General features: G+C 37.2%; 1 protein-coding gene and 2 pseudogenes across 1 annotated transcript in view; 1 reads left to right on the top strand and 2 right to left on the bottom strand.

Moving 5' to 3' along the window:
- Positions 1-16,686, bottom strand: part of DNAH7 (dynein axonemal heavy chain 7) — a 219,634-nt gene that overhangs the window by 167,767 nt on the left and 35,181 nt on the right. The window contains exons 11-17 of the mRNA XM_037043723.1: positions 14,907-15,090; positions 13,930-14,109; positions 10,302-10,574; positions 8,624-8,751; positions 6,339-6,417; positions 3,288-3,512; positions 724-870 (exon numbers count right to left, since the gene is read on the bottom strand). Coding sequence (XP_036899618.1) covers positions 724-870; positions 3,288-3,512; positions 6,339-6,417; positions 8,624-8,751; positions 10,302-10,574; positions 13,930-14,109; positions 14,907-15,090 — 1,216 coding nt within the window. The remainder of the gene's footprint in view (positions 1-723; positions 871-3,287; positions 3,513-6,338; positions 6,418-8,623; positions 8,752-10,301; positions 10,575-13,929; positions 14,110-14,906; positions 15,091-16,686) is intronic.
- LOC118985290 (protein mago nashi homolog) lies at positions 9,122-9,596 on the top strand (annotated as a pseudogene).
- On the bottom strand, positions 12,077-12,566 carry LOC118985289 (ribosome biogenesis protein NSA2 homolog; annotated as a pseudogene).

Raw genomic sequence — 16,686 nt, 5'->3', positions numbered from 1 at the left:
ATGAGCTCAATATATAAATTACACAGGTTACTTAAAATTGTATTGGCATTGGTTATAAAAAAATCTACACGTTTATTTCTCTTTTCTCAACATCAGTTTACATATTTGTGATATTATAAGCTAATTACATGATCTGATAAGATACTAAAATTTTTCAATGTAAGAGAAGAGACAGAGCATCATAATATGATCTGTTTTCATATTTTCCCTTTTTATTAAAAAAACACAATTAAAAATGTAAAAAATCTTACACAGCCAAGAATATGGCTTTCCCCCCTTCCAGCTTCTTCTCATGAGAAAGCTGATTTCTGAAGTGGCAACACTGGGAACAAAGTAGCTTGATGACAAATGACCAAATTTAAAAACACCGCCACCAAATTTAAGCTGGTTTCTATGAAGAGGAGAAAACTAAGCAGTCACCAGGTGCCATCACAAGACATAAATGTTTAAATGACAAGTGAAAGTCAAGAAGCAGATGGAGATAAACTTCACTCCTTCATATAAAAGATGACCGCCCTGAAATGTTACCCCACCAGCAGAAAACAGCCCTGCCACTCCTTGAAGCCTGTCTGTAAAACCTACCCGTGCATTTATATGATTCTCTTATGAAATCTAGTTAAACTTCTTTTATTTGAATCTATTTCTTAAAGGCGAATACGCAATGAAAATTCAACACTCTTTCTTTTGAACTAATTTATCCTCCTAAGAATTTTTAAGCAATACCTTTTCCGCTGCTACGTCCAACTTCCCATTCAGTATCTGAGCCTTTTTCAGGTATCGCTGTACATCCTGAAGATCTCCAAGTGAGTAAAACTCTTCTGACTGCTTAGCGTAACTCTCTAGCTCTTCCACAAACCGCTCACACCGCAACTGATATAAGAAAAGCAGTATATGCTGTTACATATTTAAAAGTTAAAACCCCTAGGCATCAAGAGCAAATTTAAATATTTGTCAGCCCTGGGGGGGTGTGGTTAGAGGGTGGAGGGATGAGCAAAACAGAAAAAGGCCTCAGGGACAGGGAAGAAGGTGCCATGATTTAGGGGAGAGGGCTGGGAGGGGGTGGAGGTGGAAGAGGGGATAAGGGGGATAAATGGTAATGGGAAAAATATAACCAAAAAAATTAAAATAAAATAAAGAATTTCTACCAGGGGAGAAAACAATATAGAAATTTTATTTTTTACATGAAAATAAATATTTGTAAGGACTATCAGAATATTATTAATATACTCTGATATAGGCTAAATATAAAAAAGATAATCTCAAAGATAACTGGGATCTAAAATATGCAGAATTTTGGACTTAAAACGAATGATTAAAATTCTTATGATTCACAAATTAGAGACATCCAATCTTTTGCTATCAGTGGGAGAAGTTCTGATAAAATGATTGAGAATGTGTTAGACACATTATTTAGTGTGCTACAGAATTTATGCTAACAAATGATTTATAAGCATTTGAAAAATCTCATAATCATCAAGTATGGGGTTAAAACTCCAATTTTTTAAGGGCTATAGTGATATTTGAGGCATTTTTACAAACAACTGGAAAAAATGTTAATTGTATTCTGATACTCAAATATCTCCTTAATAAGCCAGGCTAAAACAAAGAAGTCCAAGGTTATTTTCTGTCCTCTGGGCTCTCCTCCCAGGAAATGTGTAAGGTAAACAAAAGCCTAAAAATTATAGCTTTCCAATAGAAACCAGGGGTGTGTACGTGCGCGCACACGTGTGTTTTAAAGAGAAAGGCTTATTACAAAATTATTATTGGTATGGTATTCCAAATTAAATACATCTAAAAGATAGCTCTTAATAAAATATGTAAAAGTCATCTCTAGGTGATTCAAAAATAGATTTTATATTTTATAGATTGTCTAGATTGATTTCTGTCCTCTTTTCTTTAGTTTCCTGGCAAATTCATCACTCCGGACCAGCAAGGGGATGAAAACGAGAGGACCAATTTCGTCATTGGTTTTATGTTTTGTAAAATAGTATATTTTACAAGCAAGTGTAGATCATTCTGAGCCACCTAGCATTTTCTGAGGTCATAGTATAACTTAAGCATTTAATATTTATTATTCCTGATATTTTCTAAAAGCTTTTAAAAATTCAGAAATGGACTAAATGTAAAACAGAAATATAGACTACAGTTTACAATGAAGTATGTTTGTTTGTGCAAGTCTGTGAATCATTCTCCAAAGAACACATTCTGCCAATTAACTGTATTTGCTATAGTGTGGCAGAAAGATACTAGGCTTGCTATCAAAGGATGTCCCTGCTGGCTGACTTGGAAGGGGCCTCTTCACTTTGGGATCCCTTGTCTTTCTATTTGTCAAAGGAGACCAAAGACCTAAGTCACTTATTCAGACCATAGCCGTGGAGTGCTCTGTGTTCCTGGCACACACTGTACTGGCCGTGCACTATAAGTGGAGAAAAGAACAAAATTAAACAGCCCTGCTTTCAAGGAGCTAATCGTCTAGTGGAGACGTCTCCACTAGACGATTAGCTCCACAGACCTGAAAATGAAAACATACCGATCAGATCATCAGATAATTGCGGGTGTGCTGAAAGTGCCATGGGAGCAGAGGAGAAGCAGCACTGAGGTCTGGCTCAGAGGGCTGCCCAGAAAGTCAAATGAGGTTGCTAGACAGACAAGCATTAGCATGTGGGTGCACCAGTGTGTTCCTGAACAAATGGGGAGAACGGGCACGTGATGAGAGTGTGAGAGGGCAGGGACACAAAGGTAGCCCAGGGCTGCTGAAAAGTCAAGAGCAAGGAGTGGGAAGAGTGAGGAGCCGAGGCTGGCCAGGTGGACAGGGAGAACCATCTTACATATAGGACAAAAAATGGAGCAGTCATGCAGCATCGACTTATTAAAATATATTTTAAGCCTTTAAAAAAGGTGAGAGAAAATTAAATGTTAAGAGTAATGATTCTAGGCACAGTACTTAGGTGAGTTTGAGCAATTATGAGAAGGCACATTTCATCAATGAAGCTATGACATAAAGTGATAAAAAATAACTCAAAAGAGCACCCACTATGAACTATGTAAGGTGAATACTATTTTTATGAATAGTCATATGTGGCAATTTGGATGTTTTATCCCTTGAAAAAAATCAAGAGACGGCACCACATCAACCCAGCATGTACACTATCTTCTACTGTGATTTATAGTATAAGAAAGCTAACATGTCTGACCTGTAAAATAGTGGAGGGATAATGCTACCTAAGGAGTGAAAACTTAAACATGTCCAGAAAAGGGAAATAATTGAAAATATCTATGATGCCAACCTTAAGACCTTCTTGATATTGCTCTGTTTTGTCTTTAATGATCTTCTTATGTTCATCAAAGACTTCTTCCATTCTTCCATACCACTGGAAAACATTATTATTCAGCCTAATATCTGCTGGAGAAAAGTTGGTGCATTCGATAAGGAAAGCGAGGCAGTTTTTAGAATCCACCAGCCTCTGTCCCAGCTCAACCATATCCGTTGTCTCCACTTTCTGGATATAAGCCTGAGGGGAAACAAAAATTACAGATAGCATTTTAACGAACAGCTCATGTCAAAAATAGCCTGAAGAAATACACTGCACAAATATGTACAGACTTAGAAGTACTAACCAGACTTCTGGCTAAAGATAGGGACTGCAGTACAGTTGAGCCTCATTGATCCCAAACACCTCTGCTAAGACAGCAGGCACGGGCAGAAAGAACAGCCCAAACACCGCACGAAAAGCTCTGGAAAGCCAGGGAGGAACGCTGTGGGTTTCTGGGAAACACGAAGCACGTGCTATCTGAGTGGTATTCACTCTTTCAGGATAGCATTTCCAGGTACCTATTACGTGTCTGACACCATGTCTGGTGCTGGCAATTCAGCAGGAAAACAAACAGAGCTGCATGGACCTCGGAGAGGTTACGGGCCAGTTGGGGGAGATGATCAGTCACACGACCACGAAAACAAAAGTAAAATCCCAAACTTGCAACAGGCAACAGTGCTGCAACACTCTCCTCAGCTATAAACCTAAAAAATAACCATGGGCAAATTTAACAAAACGTGTGCCAGATCTAGATGAGGAAAACTGTAATACTTTATTAAAGGGCATTTAACAAATGCTGAATACAGAGACATGTTAAAATGTAATGTAAAGACGTAAATTTTCTTCTAGTCTATAAAATCGATGAAATTCCAATCAAAATTGCAACTGCATATCTTAATAATGTAAATGCTGAAGAAAATGTGCTACTTCACTGAAAAGTGAGAAAACTGGCCGTTACTTGTAACTACCTGTGTTCCCCTGCCCTATCTTATACCCCACCTCACTGTCTCTGAGGTCAGTGCTTCTGCTTCTTTGATGTTTTGAAGCTCTTTTTACTCTCTCATCTCCATCTTTCCGGCTCTCTCTCCTCATTCTCTCTCTCTAATATATATGTCACATTCCATGTACGTTCAGAAAGAACAGAGTTCACACTAAACTATAAAGAATCATTACCTTAAAGAAAGGAGTTAGGAAAAAAGAACTTTTACATTTCATTTTGTACAATCCCATATTGTCTAAATGTTTATTTTTACAAATAAAAAGAAAAAACAAGTAACATTGCCTAGAAATCTTCCGTTAATGTGCCATCTAAATTAGACTAAGTGATTTTATGCTGCAATTCCAAACAGAAAAGCAGCAAACCATGGTGGTTCCACAAGTAACCAAATGTCTGAAAATACAGTATTTTTGTGGTTTGGCTAATCAGCTTCCTATGTAATCAGACAACAGTGTTTTTATTCCCCTTTTCTGATAATCCATGACTGATTTCTGTATTGAATAAATTGAGAAGCTATTTTGCTTTTGCAAGAATAATTTTTTAAAGGTACAGAAATCTTTTCAATACCAGTTAATGAATCCCACTTGCTAATTCTGTTAAAGGTTGCTATGAACAATAGAAATCCTAAGAAACAACTCCAATTCCCAAGTATTACCAGTGATGACTAGGAAGGTAAGTAAATGACACTCTTTATAGTCGATATTCATTTTTCCAAAAAAAATGTACAGTTATGAAACTTTCCAATTGTATAATGTATAATCACCCCCCAATCAAAGTGTCACTTGATGTGTTTCAACAAACATACAATATACAAATCTTCTAAAAGACAATATATAGAGGCTAGTGTATATTTCACACACACACAAATTCACACATTAAGAACCTTAGTCTTATACAAAAGCTTTTTTAAAAATAGAACTCTCTTAGAGGCTGACATGTAAGAGTTAGTTCTAACAATTTTAACAAACCTTTAAGTGAGTAATTTAAAATGTGCATTATCGTTTGAACTCCTTTTGCAATTTTCTGCCTATACAAAGGTTTTAATGATTTTTACATGTTTTGCTGGGTTTGCTTAAATATTTTAAAATCTAAAAACAAAAGAGTTCTATTTTGCATCTTGGGGATGCTAGAAAGGCCTGTTTGTTTGTTTTTAAGGTCCTGTAAAAGCTTAATGTTATAAAAATAAAGAAGGAAAAAAATTAAATGGTGATTAACTAGTTGTTTTATATTATTTTATTTGCCATTAGATAAGACTTCAAACATAGAAGTAGAGTGAAAAATGATACAGTACCATAAATCCTATGCTCAAAACATATTTCAGCAAAGTACAACCAAAATCTTTAATATATCACAAAAGATAGCATATAGGAAACAAAAATATTACTGAAGGATTAAATATCTGTTGATTAAAAAATGAAAGGTGATCACTTATCTCAGGTTGTCACAGTAGGAAGTCACAGAGAAAGTCACAGTAGGAATTATTAACAGTGCTCTCAACAATCTCCCAGTAGATGATAGCATTAACAGCTTCATCACTTCACCCCTCCCAGTATCTGTGCCCTGCAGTGTCCTCCCACCCTGACTATGTGGCCATGTGACTTGCTTTGGTCAAGGGGAGTGTTAGCTAATATGACACAAGGAGAAGCTTGAAAAGCATTTGTAAAATTGAGATAGTTTTGGAGCCTCTACTGTCTCATGAACATGCCCGGGTGAGCCTGCTGGAGTTTGAGACGAGAGGAACAGATAAACTGCTAAATATAGTTACACTAGTTAACCCAGCTGAGAACTAGCTGGCCCAGCTCAGCGAGTGACCCGAGGGAGACCAGAAGAACCATGTGGAAGTGTCCAGCCTAAGTTGCCAAACTGCAGACTCAAAAGCTAAATATAAAAAAAATTATTTCAAGTCTTTGTTTTAACTTTTGGAGGGATGTGTAACAGTATTATCATACCAATAATTATAATAGCTGCAGAAAAAAGGAAAAAATTAACTTATACATGTACAATGATAAAGACTTTATAGACAGTACCTTTACTTCCATTAGTTCTGCTGTATTGGGAGGAGTGCTGAGAGCTTTTTCAGCTATCTTTTCAAATTCATCACATAAACTGAAACAATAGACAAAGGCACTCATATCATTAATTTCATCCCTAAATATGTTAATGTATATTACTGAACATCCCATTACACGAAAAATAAAGTAAGATTATCTTACCTATATAACATCTAATGAATTTAAAGCAAATTTGTGTTCACTCAATACCTACTATATGCTCAACTATAGTATTAAGTGATACAGAAATGGATAAAAGGTAACAACGGTCCTTAAGAAGTTCATGATCTGAGTGGAAGACAGAACCATGAACGGTCATTTCCAGCCTGGAGGGTTAAGGGCCCCAGCGGAGATTTAGTCGTGATGGCGTGAGAAAAAGTGGTATAAAGGAAAGGAGTGATTAACTTTACTTGGAGGGAATAGTAAAATTGGGCCTGTGTGCTCAGGAAATTCTGGTAATATGCACTTATTTGCCACTGATTTGGGTTGTGGTCAGTAAAAGTAATGAACTTACTGTGAGGCTAAAGAACAGTGTGGTGGGTTCTAAGGAATCCAGATAAAATATACAGAAATTTCTTGTGAAGGACAGTAGAATAGCACAGTGATGGTGCTGGTTTAAAGCAGGGGGTTGGAAGAGGGTTTTGAACATGTTCATACATTTCAGAGGTAGAGCCACAGTGAAGGCGAGATTCACTACAGAGAGATGGTTGGTGGATTCTGATCCAGAGGGATGAAAAGCACTAGGGCTGAGCTCATAGGTAGAGAGAACTCTGAACGGTGTAACAGACTCTGGCTCTGAGCACGTGGGGAGACAGGTATAAATGGGTTCATGGAGAGGCGAGCTGGGATATATCATATCTAAGGTTCCTATAATAGTCCTGCTCTGTCCTCTGTACATCCAGTGAGTCTGACGAGAGGCTTAATGAAGAGAAAAAGGATAAAACAGAAGCGGCTGGAGCTCAGAGGGCAGGTAAGAAGCAGTGAAAATATCTGTGCGATTAAAATATATATTTCACTCAGCATGAGGCTACATAGAAAAGGTATGTTCACTATATTTCCAGGTACTTTTAGAAGAAAAGGTGTTTTAAACTGAATGTATGATTCTGGTTCCTAGATAAGCTACCCAAAGCCAAGTCCTCTTTCACCTGCTGGCTTACCTCTCACCTCGAATCCCTCACAGTGTCTGTGAAAGGCACACAAACCACTCCTGGGTCCTGGAATACACCCTGCCATTCTTAGGCCTTACTCCCTTCTACACAGTGTCTTCTCTACCCCGAATGATTCCACCCACATTGTTCACCTGGTGGCCTCCTACTCCTCCTTCAAAATGAATTCACACACCACATCCTCTTCCCAGTCTTCCCTGACTTTCCCCTCTCCCCCAAACCAGACCCTGAGAGAAAATTGTTTCCTTCTCTGTTCTTACTCCTGTGGCTCAGTACAGTACTCACTGGGCACTGTAGTGATTTACCGGCTTGTACGTCTACTTCCCCTTCAACACTGTAACTTCCTTCAGCAGTTATATTTGTATTTAGAACCCAAGTACCTAGTGTTTTTCCTAACACATGGTAGGGAAATAAAACTTCCCTCAGGCTTCTTCATAGCCTGAAAGAAATATTCTTTTTAATGATTAAAAACTCTTGATTGTTTTTCCCCTGTGGAACTGATACCAGAGCAACACCAGTATCAGTTGTGGGAAGACTGGTTATACTTCCTGTCTTAAATAAACAGGTGTTCTGCTATGCATCCTGTGAGTTTGCTTAACATAGGTCAATTCTCCTAAATATCTCCAAGTTTGTCAACAGACAAGTTTTTAGTTAAGACAAAAAGTTACCATGGACCTGCAGAACGATGACAGCAATACGATGACAGCAAGGGGAAGCTCCAAATGCAAGTGTCTCTGAGGACCTGTGACCACTACGGCATGAGTCCACTTTGAAACCCACTTTGTGTGTGGATTACAAAAGTTTAAAAATCTGAACTTAGACAGGTAACGTCCACCTCACGTGTGCAAATGAAATGAAAAACACTTTAATACCACCTTAATTCAAACAATTGGGAAGGCACATTTTTGGTGGAAAAAATATATTAATAATCACCAAATAACACTTAGACCCAAAGAGAAACAAGTTTGGCATTATCTTTTCTTTTGGGCCATTTATGACACTGCTGTAATCCATTTCTTTAGCAGAAGGACAGTTGATTCTATTTCATATCATCCCCCCCAAAAAAGAAAAACACAATCGATATCACATAAATACCTTGCATTTACTTCTTGATGATCTCTGAACATTCTAGCTATTAATTTTCCACAAATAACGTCTGCTCGCTTCACCAAAGCTCTGATTAATTCCTCACAGCACATTTCAAACATTCCTAAACGGACATTCTACAATGTTAAGTAACAAATATTAGACGTTTAATAAACATGAAACAAAGAAAAGATTCCCACAATTTTGCCTCTCTCATAATATTAATTTTTGTATGTCTGATCTAACAAGATTGAGGGTTTTTAAAATATGATATAGACAGGTTCTTTAAGGACTCATTGGTTTTTACAACTATCTTCTAAATAAGTCTCCGTGAAGCACTTGTTATCTTGGAAGCCAATGCTATTTCAGGACAACAATGAATATAAGCACAAAAACTTCAGAAAATTGAGTTATTGCTAGAGAGTATGGAAATTAAATGGTATATTCACTCTGTACACAAAAGTAACACATTCATCTTCAGTGGGCCTCCTGGGAACAAGAACGGCCATGGCCAGGGACTTCTCCCTGTGCTACCATGTAGGGCACCAGGGCAAGTGTGGACGCGAGTTTCTGGAATTCAAGTTTCAGCTGGATGGAAAGCTTAGATATGCCAAAAACAGTAACTACAAAAATTATATCATGATCAGAAAAGAGGCCTAATGAATACAGGCATGTAACGGAAGAACTGTAGAGAATTACTGGTGACGGTGAAAGTACAAAGAAGATGATGCTTCGTCGCCTCCTCCTGAAAGAGCCAGCCAGCAGGACCTGGAAATTGTAACTGGAGATTACGACTTCAAAAACAGCTTTGCTTATTGATATAAACCAGTCAAAGGATCCTGAAGGCCTGCAAGTATTTTACTATTTGGTACAGGACCTGAAATGCTGTTTTTAGTCTCATTGGATTACATTTCAAGATTAAACCAATCTAAATTACATGGTTTTTTAAGCTGTTTTTATATTTAATGAAGGGAAGAGTAAAGGAGGGTTTATTTGTCACTGACAATATTGGGGTTTTTATGAATGCGAGGCAAAGGAATTTTCTGTATGCAAATTGAAAATAAAATAAACAAATTTAAAAAGTCACATGTCCATGGTAAAAAGTTCATAAAATATTAGAAAGGACAAAAGGAGAAAATTTTAATTTACTAGTCTCCTGCTAGACAGAAGTAAAGATATTTTAATGAAATTACCACATTTTCCAAAGGCTTTATAAATATTAAAAAAACAAATTAACTTCTTGGAATTTTTTTTTTTTAGATTTTATTTATCTTTAGAGGAGAAGGGAAGGAGAGAGGGAGAGAGAGATCAGCGTATGGTTGCTTCTCATGGGTCCCCTGCCAGGAACTGGCCTGCAACCCAGGAAGGTGCCCTGACTAGGAATTGAACCGCGATCATCTGGTTCATAGGCTTGCGCTCAATCCACTGAGCTAACCCAGCCAGGACTACTTCTTGGAATTTCTGAGGAGTCAAATTCATGTACTTAAAAAGTTAGGGTTATAGTATTGCCTACCTACGTGTGTCTTGGGCTTACCAAAATGCTTGGCAAATAAAAAGGCTCAATAAATATTTTTCCTTGTTATAGTAACATCCTAAATCTTTCACTCTATGGTCTAAAATCACATCCTGATAGACCTGGGGAAATATCATTAGGTACAGAGAAGAGTCGTACAAAATGGGTCATTACCTTTCTAGATGTGTACTGTATTTCCTCTATAAGTTTTTGGTATTTGCGAATTTCTTGTATTATTTTCTCATAATGATGGTTTTCTGCAAGGAAAGCATCGACATCTCGCTCAGCTTTTCTGGTGATCAAAAAATCGTACTTGTCATAGAGCCTGAGGTGCTCAGTTGGTGCTACGCTCTCTCGCATTATCACTTCCTTAACCTTCTCTTTGTGAGCTTCAACAATCTCCTTCAGAATGATCGGTTTCAGGGTTGTTGGTTTAGAGGAACTTTCCTACAGAAAGGGGCAAGGACAATGTTAGTCATTTAAAATGCCTTACATTAAGGTAACTGTGACCTTTATCTTTGTAAAAATGCCAGTCCTACCATATTGACATTATTTTTTATTCACGAGTTCTTTTTGATTTTCTAACCTCTATAGAAAGGTAAGTCCAATCATAGCAGTATTTTAAATATCCAGGTTTCATGTAACTTTTTTGTTTTTCCTTAAGGCTACTTACTTAGTTGTGTTTAGTTTTTCATATGGATGAAAGAACAGTCACTTAAAAATATACACAACATAAGAAAATATAAAAATAGCACAATTCACATTTTATTTGAGCAATGGCATGTGCTAGTTTTACAGGGATCTGCTTGCATTGGATGGACACTATTTTAAAAAGTCAGCCATCTGAATGTCACAACATCGTACTCTTTGATCACAGGACGCTCTCACATTGAGGAATAATGTGCCTAGGGCAAGCAAAGACGGGCTACTCCTTCATGGACCTCTGATCTGTGATTCTGTGAAGAGCAACTAGAGCAGACTAAAATCCCTAGTTGAAAATTTGCATTCTGCTGTCACCATTAGAATAATGGTGGGCAAAAACGGGTCAGGCACAATTTTAAATAAGCAAACAAATCTCAACAGCTTTTCTCCTCTTTTTCAAATAAGAGGACAAGTAGATGTGCACACATGGTTTATCATCGTGAACCAAGTTACATTTAGGTTTCATGCTCCACCTGTCATCCAGAAGGGATTTTTAAGTGAAACAAAAATCACTGTCAGTAGTGGATAGTCTACATCATTCAAATTGGTACCAAAGGATTCCTTAAAAGAACTGAGCAATTCACTCAGATATCCAGGATGCATTTGTCTGCTACGCTCTCTAGTGGGCATTCCAGAAAATCGTTTTGCTTAGAACTACCAGAAACTTCATGAGAACATTGGTGAATACCACCACCACCACCACCATCTCATCCCTTGGCTCTGTAGGTGCTGGTGTCATCTTTGCTGAAAAGGAACTTTAGAATAAAGCAATCTCTATTATGCACTGTATGCAATGTAAAATTATTGGAGCCAATGTGAACCTCATTGATGTTCATTATAGAAGGTTTCTTAAATTTATTAACAGCCTATCTCATTTTGAAAGTCCATAGATTTATCTTCTAAACAGAACTGGATACCAGTACTTCAGAACTAAGTTAGAAAGTATTCTTTCCATATGGCTACTAATCAGTTCCTACCAGGAGTCAAGAGAAGTGATATTTTGTACCAGACAGTTGGAGTGTTCAAAAGTGTATCAAATTAGAAGAGGTGGTGATGTGCTTGGTTGGACTCACAGTGCCTTAGCTTCTTGTAGATTGGCCTTCCATGGGAAAAGGTGTATTTTAATTCCCGTTCAATTCCATCAAGGATTTGAAAAGAAAAAGCTATATGAACTCCAGTTCTGCAGTTGTCAAGGATCATGAAGAGCATGTTCAGTTATCTTACTCAAAGCACCCTCTATACCCTTTCTATTTAGGTGGTTTTCCAGTAAAGCCATCTCCAATGAAGCAGACTTCGATAGCCATCCTTTTGCATGCTTTCTTCTTTGTCATCCCTGTTCCAGTAACTTTTAATACCTGCTTCTCCCTGGGCACGAACTTTGGGCACAGGGACTTCCCATTTTTGTGTTTCCTCTTTTCGTGTGTGTTTAACCATAGTGGAAAGTACTTTAACTCGAGATTGCCCTTCTCTGTCCAGTAGATACGCAGATACTGCCCCTTGTGGAGTGTTTTCATCATTCTTTTGCCTGGTGTTTCTCTTCTCATGCATCTCAATAATCTTTTTCATTTGTATTGGCTCATCATGGTGCTTTTTATGGTAGAGCTTAGCCTTCAGACCAATGATCTTTTTTGCCTTCTTTGAACACTCATGAGCCTCTCCATGGCCTTTTTCTTTCTCTTTTTCTCATGGTAATCCATAGAAATCCTGGTGTAGCTCAATATACTCATTCTGTGGCATGGTTACAGCCAGCTAGCGGCTGGGAGCAGTCCCCCAGGCACAAAGAAGCTCTCAACTTTCAGGTCTCAGATGCCCATGAGCCCACTCCCTGCAACTTGGGACAAATAAGGGATACTTCTAATAGGTGAGAGACTTCTATTTATGGCAACATAAAGAAAAATATCCAAAGCCTCAAAGACTTTCCTGCATAAAGTTCTTATGTGGATAAGCTCATAATGATAAATGAAAATAGCCACGGATAAAAGCTACCAGGAGCAGGAACTGTATCAGCAAACAGAAAAGTAAAAAGAGTAATGAATACATGATGAAGTACAAGGGACAATCGGAAATGAGCAAGCCTACTCAGAAGAGAATTTAATGGAATTTTTATAATATAAAAATAAAATAATTAAGAAAAGTAGAAGTTACATAAAGATGATAATATTCTCAACATAGATAAGTACACAATCATAATGCTCAGTAAAAAATAAGACATTGTTATTTATAAAATGACACCTTTTATATAAAAACATGGAAAAACAACTGAAATTATTTAGAGATATATAAACATGTACTAAGTTTGTCTTAAAAAATTCAAAATAATAACTACAAAAATCAAGACAGTGATTCTTTTGCTGGAAGGAGAGCAATGTGACCAGGGATGGGCAATGCGGGGCAGGGAGGGATTAAAAATATCAGTAATACTCTACTTTTTAAGTTAGATTTTAAGTACACAAAAATTAATGTCACTACTTAAAACTATACACGCTAGTCTCCTGTACTCTTTTGTATTCATGAAATTTTCATAAACTATTTTCAACCTATAAAAGGAAAAAGAAAGCTACAAGTCGGACTTATAAACTTGAACACTTTGCAAGTTAAAGAATTTTCTGACATGCTCATTTCACACACTAGTCTGCAATACTACTACTGAAATGTCATAGTTCAGCACAGCCAAAGAGAGAAAGGAAGTAGAATCTCTGACTTCAGAGTATAAAGACACTATTATGGAAGAAAGTAGATGAGGAGGGTAACCATTTGGAGGACCATTTTGCAGAGCTGGAAAAGCCGAGCGGAGGCCTACAACACAGCATGCGTGTTCCAGCACGCGCTCACCGACTGCTTCAAATCTGACCACTGCTTCATGCTTTCCCCTCAGACCGTTTCAGTTGGTTCCAGGGGAAGACTGGACTACGAAACTAAGTATATTATCTGGGAAGCTAATGGGAAAACAGTATTCTTTTGGAACAAAACTTCCTGGTAAGTCAATGGTACTAGGCGATAGGAATTCTCCAAAGCAGAGGACAGCAGTCTACACCTTTCAGAAGAAATTTGAAGTGAATATCAAGCAAATTCAAGCAATCAGAATATACTTGTTACTTACCACCTTGGAATACAATCTTGTCTCAACCCTTGGCACAAAACTGACAGCTTTAATCATGACATCATAAATATTTAGAAAGATGTCTATATAGTCATTGAACTCAGGTTCAAACTTAATGGTGTCATTATCAAGAATCAGCCTCATGATGAAACCTGGATGTTCAAAAGCTCTAACAGAATCCTGAAAAAAAGATTATTGAATTATTTTCCATACAAACAACTGCAAAACTACTTTTGCCGCATCCAGTACATATGACTTGTGATAGACTGAGAAGTGCGCTGGTCTCAGTTAGCATCCGTGGGAACTCATTCTTGCTCTAATGCCCTAAAGTTACGCCAAAGAAGAGCTCTACTAAAAAGGGAAAGAGTGATTCCCAGCTAGACACGTTGGCATCTGGTATCCACTGGGCTTACAGATTCCAGGAAAAGGAGGATGTGCATAGCAGTGGGGCTCTAGAATTGTGTCCCCCCCACCCCAAATAAAAGAGCCCAAGTGGAGAGCATTCAAATTCTCAGGCCAAAAAAAAAAAAAAATCCGAGGCCCTTCTCACACTGTAACAGGACCTTCTTCTAGAAAGAAAAGAGTTCCTTTTTCCCCAACCATCATGACCCCAATTTCCCAATTATGGGAATTTTCATTTATTGCCACTAATCCTCAGCGATATGGTTTTACTCATATATCCTAAATATGCAAGTTGACAGAAACTTTTTTTGACAGACAAGCATGATAGGTCTAAAGATATATAGGGTGGGACAAAAGTAGATTTACAGTTTGAGTACGTGAAACAGAGTTTTCTCCTGTATTATTATTTATTAATTATTGTATTATTTTCCATATGAGCAACTATAAACCTACTTTTGCCAGACCCTGTACTTTCTGTTTTCCCACTGGAAAAGTGTTTTATCATCTGCTCCCTGAAAAAATTGAAAGTAAATGAATTAGTAGATGTGACATGGGTGTAACTGTGCCATACTTACTGAGGGCTGCACGATCAAGTCTGTGAAATCTTGCATGGAGACCAGAGTGAGCTCCTGGAGCTGAAGAGTCATAAGCGTAGCAGCGCAGTTGAAGAAAGACTCCAATTTGGCACTGCTCTCACCAGTGGGCAACTGCTTCTTCTTATTACCTTGGTAGTAAATATTCTGTACTTCTGGAAACCAACTTGAGAGAACAAAAGACTTTTAAAAGTTAATACTTTTAATGCATTTCTCCTTTTACATGAAGCACTAACGATAACTTCCGGACAGCCAACAGTCTTCACCAAGAAGACCACTTCACGGTACTGAGTGACATCACCACTGTCCGATCTGTAAGTGCTAGCAAATTTCACTTCTCCCAGGAAAAGACATTTCAATCATAGTCAATAGAAAATGACTAAATGATGTGATTTTGTGAGGAAAATGTAAATCTAACTTCTAGAACTACGATTGATGCAGGTTTTGAATAAATATGACAACTAACTTTGTTGAATATTACAAGATGCTCCTCTTTAGGCTCCCAAATGTTCCTCAGAGAATGGATTTGTTAGCATAAAGCTGAAGTGGGAACAACTGATTAAACCAAGAGAGAGCTTATTGGGTTCAACCCAGTTGGCATTTTTTGCTATTCTATCTTTTTCACAGTGACTTGAAAACAAGATACAAATCAACAAATCAAGTACATTATTTTTTTATCCCTCTTAATGGGAAATCCTGAAAGACTGACTAAGTTATAACAGTGAGATTTGAGCACGAACAAAATAGAGAATAGAAAAACAATAAAGACTATGAACAAAACCAAAAATTGGTTTTGAAAAGATAAGCAAAATTTACAAACATAGCTAAACTGACCAAGAAAAAGGGAAGACTCAAACTGTTAAAATTAGAAATAAAAAGGCAAACATTAATACTGACCTTACAAAAATTTTTATAAAAAGTTTAGTAGAGGTTATAATGAACAATTATATGCTGAAAATGAGATAAGATAGTGAATTCCTAGAAAGATACAACTACAAAATGACTTAAGAAGAAATAGAAAACATGACTAGATCTATAGATTGAGTTAATAAATTTTAAAAATTAAAAAAAAGTCAGAACCCAGGGACAGATAGCTTCACTACTGAATTCTACCACACATTTAAAGAAGAATTAACACCAGTCCTTCACAAATTCTTCCAAAAAGCAACACTTAACTCATTTATGAGAACAGTATTATCATAATACCAAAATGAAACCAAAAAAGTCACAAGAAAAAAAACTACAGGTCAATACCTCTTAAGAAGGCAGACACAAAAAGTCTTCAATAAAAGGCAAGCAAACTGAATTCAACACCATATAAAAAGCATTATATTCCATGGCCAAGGAGGATATATCTTAGGAATACAAGGTTGGTTCAATACATTAATCAATATAATACCCCATATAAATAGAATAAAGGAGAAAATCAATTAGCATCTCAAGAGATGCAGAAAAAGCAGGTAGCAAAATCTACACTGTATCATGATAAAAACAACAAAATATTAAGAAAAAAGAGAAGTTCCTCACACTGATAAAGGACAACTACATAGCTGACTTGTTGAGAATAAGTGAGAATATGAAAGAGTAGGGCGCCCCCTACTCTTAGTGATATAGCAGGAATCAGTGGGGCCAATAAAAGATAGAAACAAAGAAAAGAAACCAGCACAGGGACACAGTAAAACGGATTTCCAGAAGGCAGGGGTGATAAACCACCACTGCAGAGTAGAAGCGGAAGCTGAGGACTAACAGAAAACATCTGCTT

Source organism: Sturnira hondurensis, unplaced genomic scaffold, assembly GCF_014824575.4.
Source record: "Sturnira hondurensis isolate 20B ecotype Veracruz unplaced genomic scaffold, ASM1482457v3 Scaffold0004136, whole genome shotgun sequence".
Lineage (NCBI taxonomy): Eukaryota > Metazoa > Chordata > Mammalia > Chiroptera > Phyllostomidae > Sturnira > Sturnira hondurensis.
The sequence above is the reverse complement of the archived record's forward strand: the minus strand, read 5'-3'. Positions and strand labels throughout refer to the sequence as shown.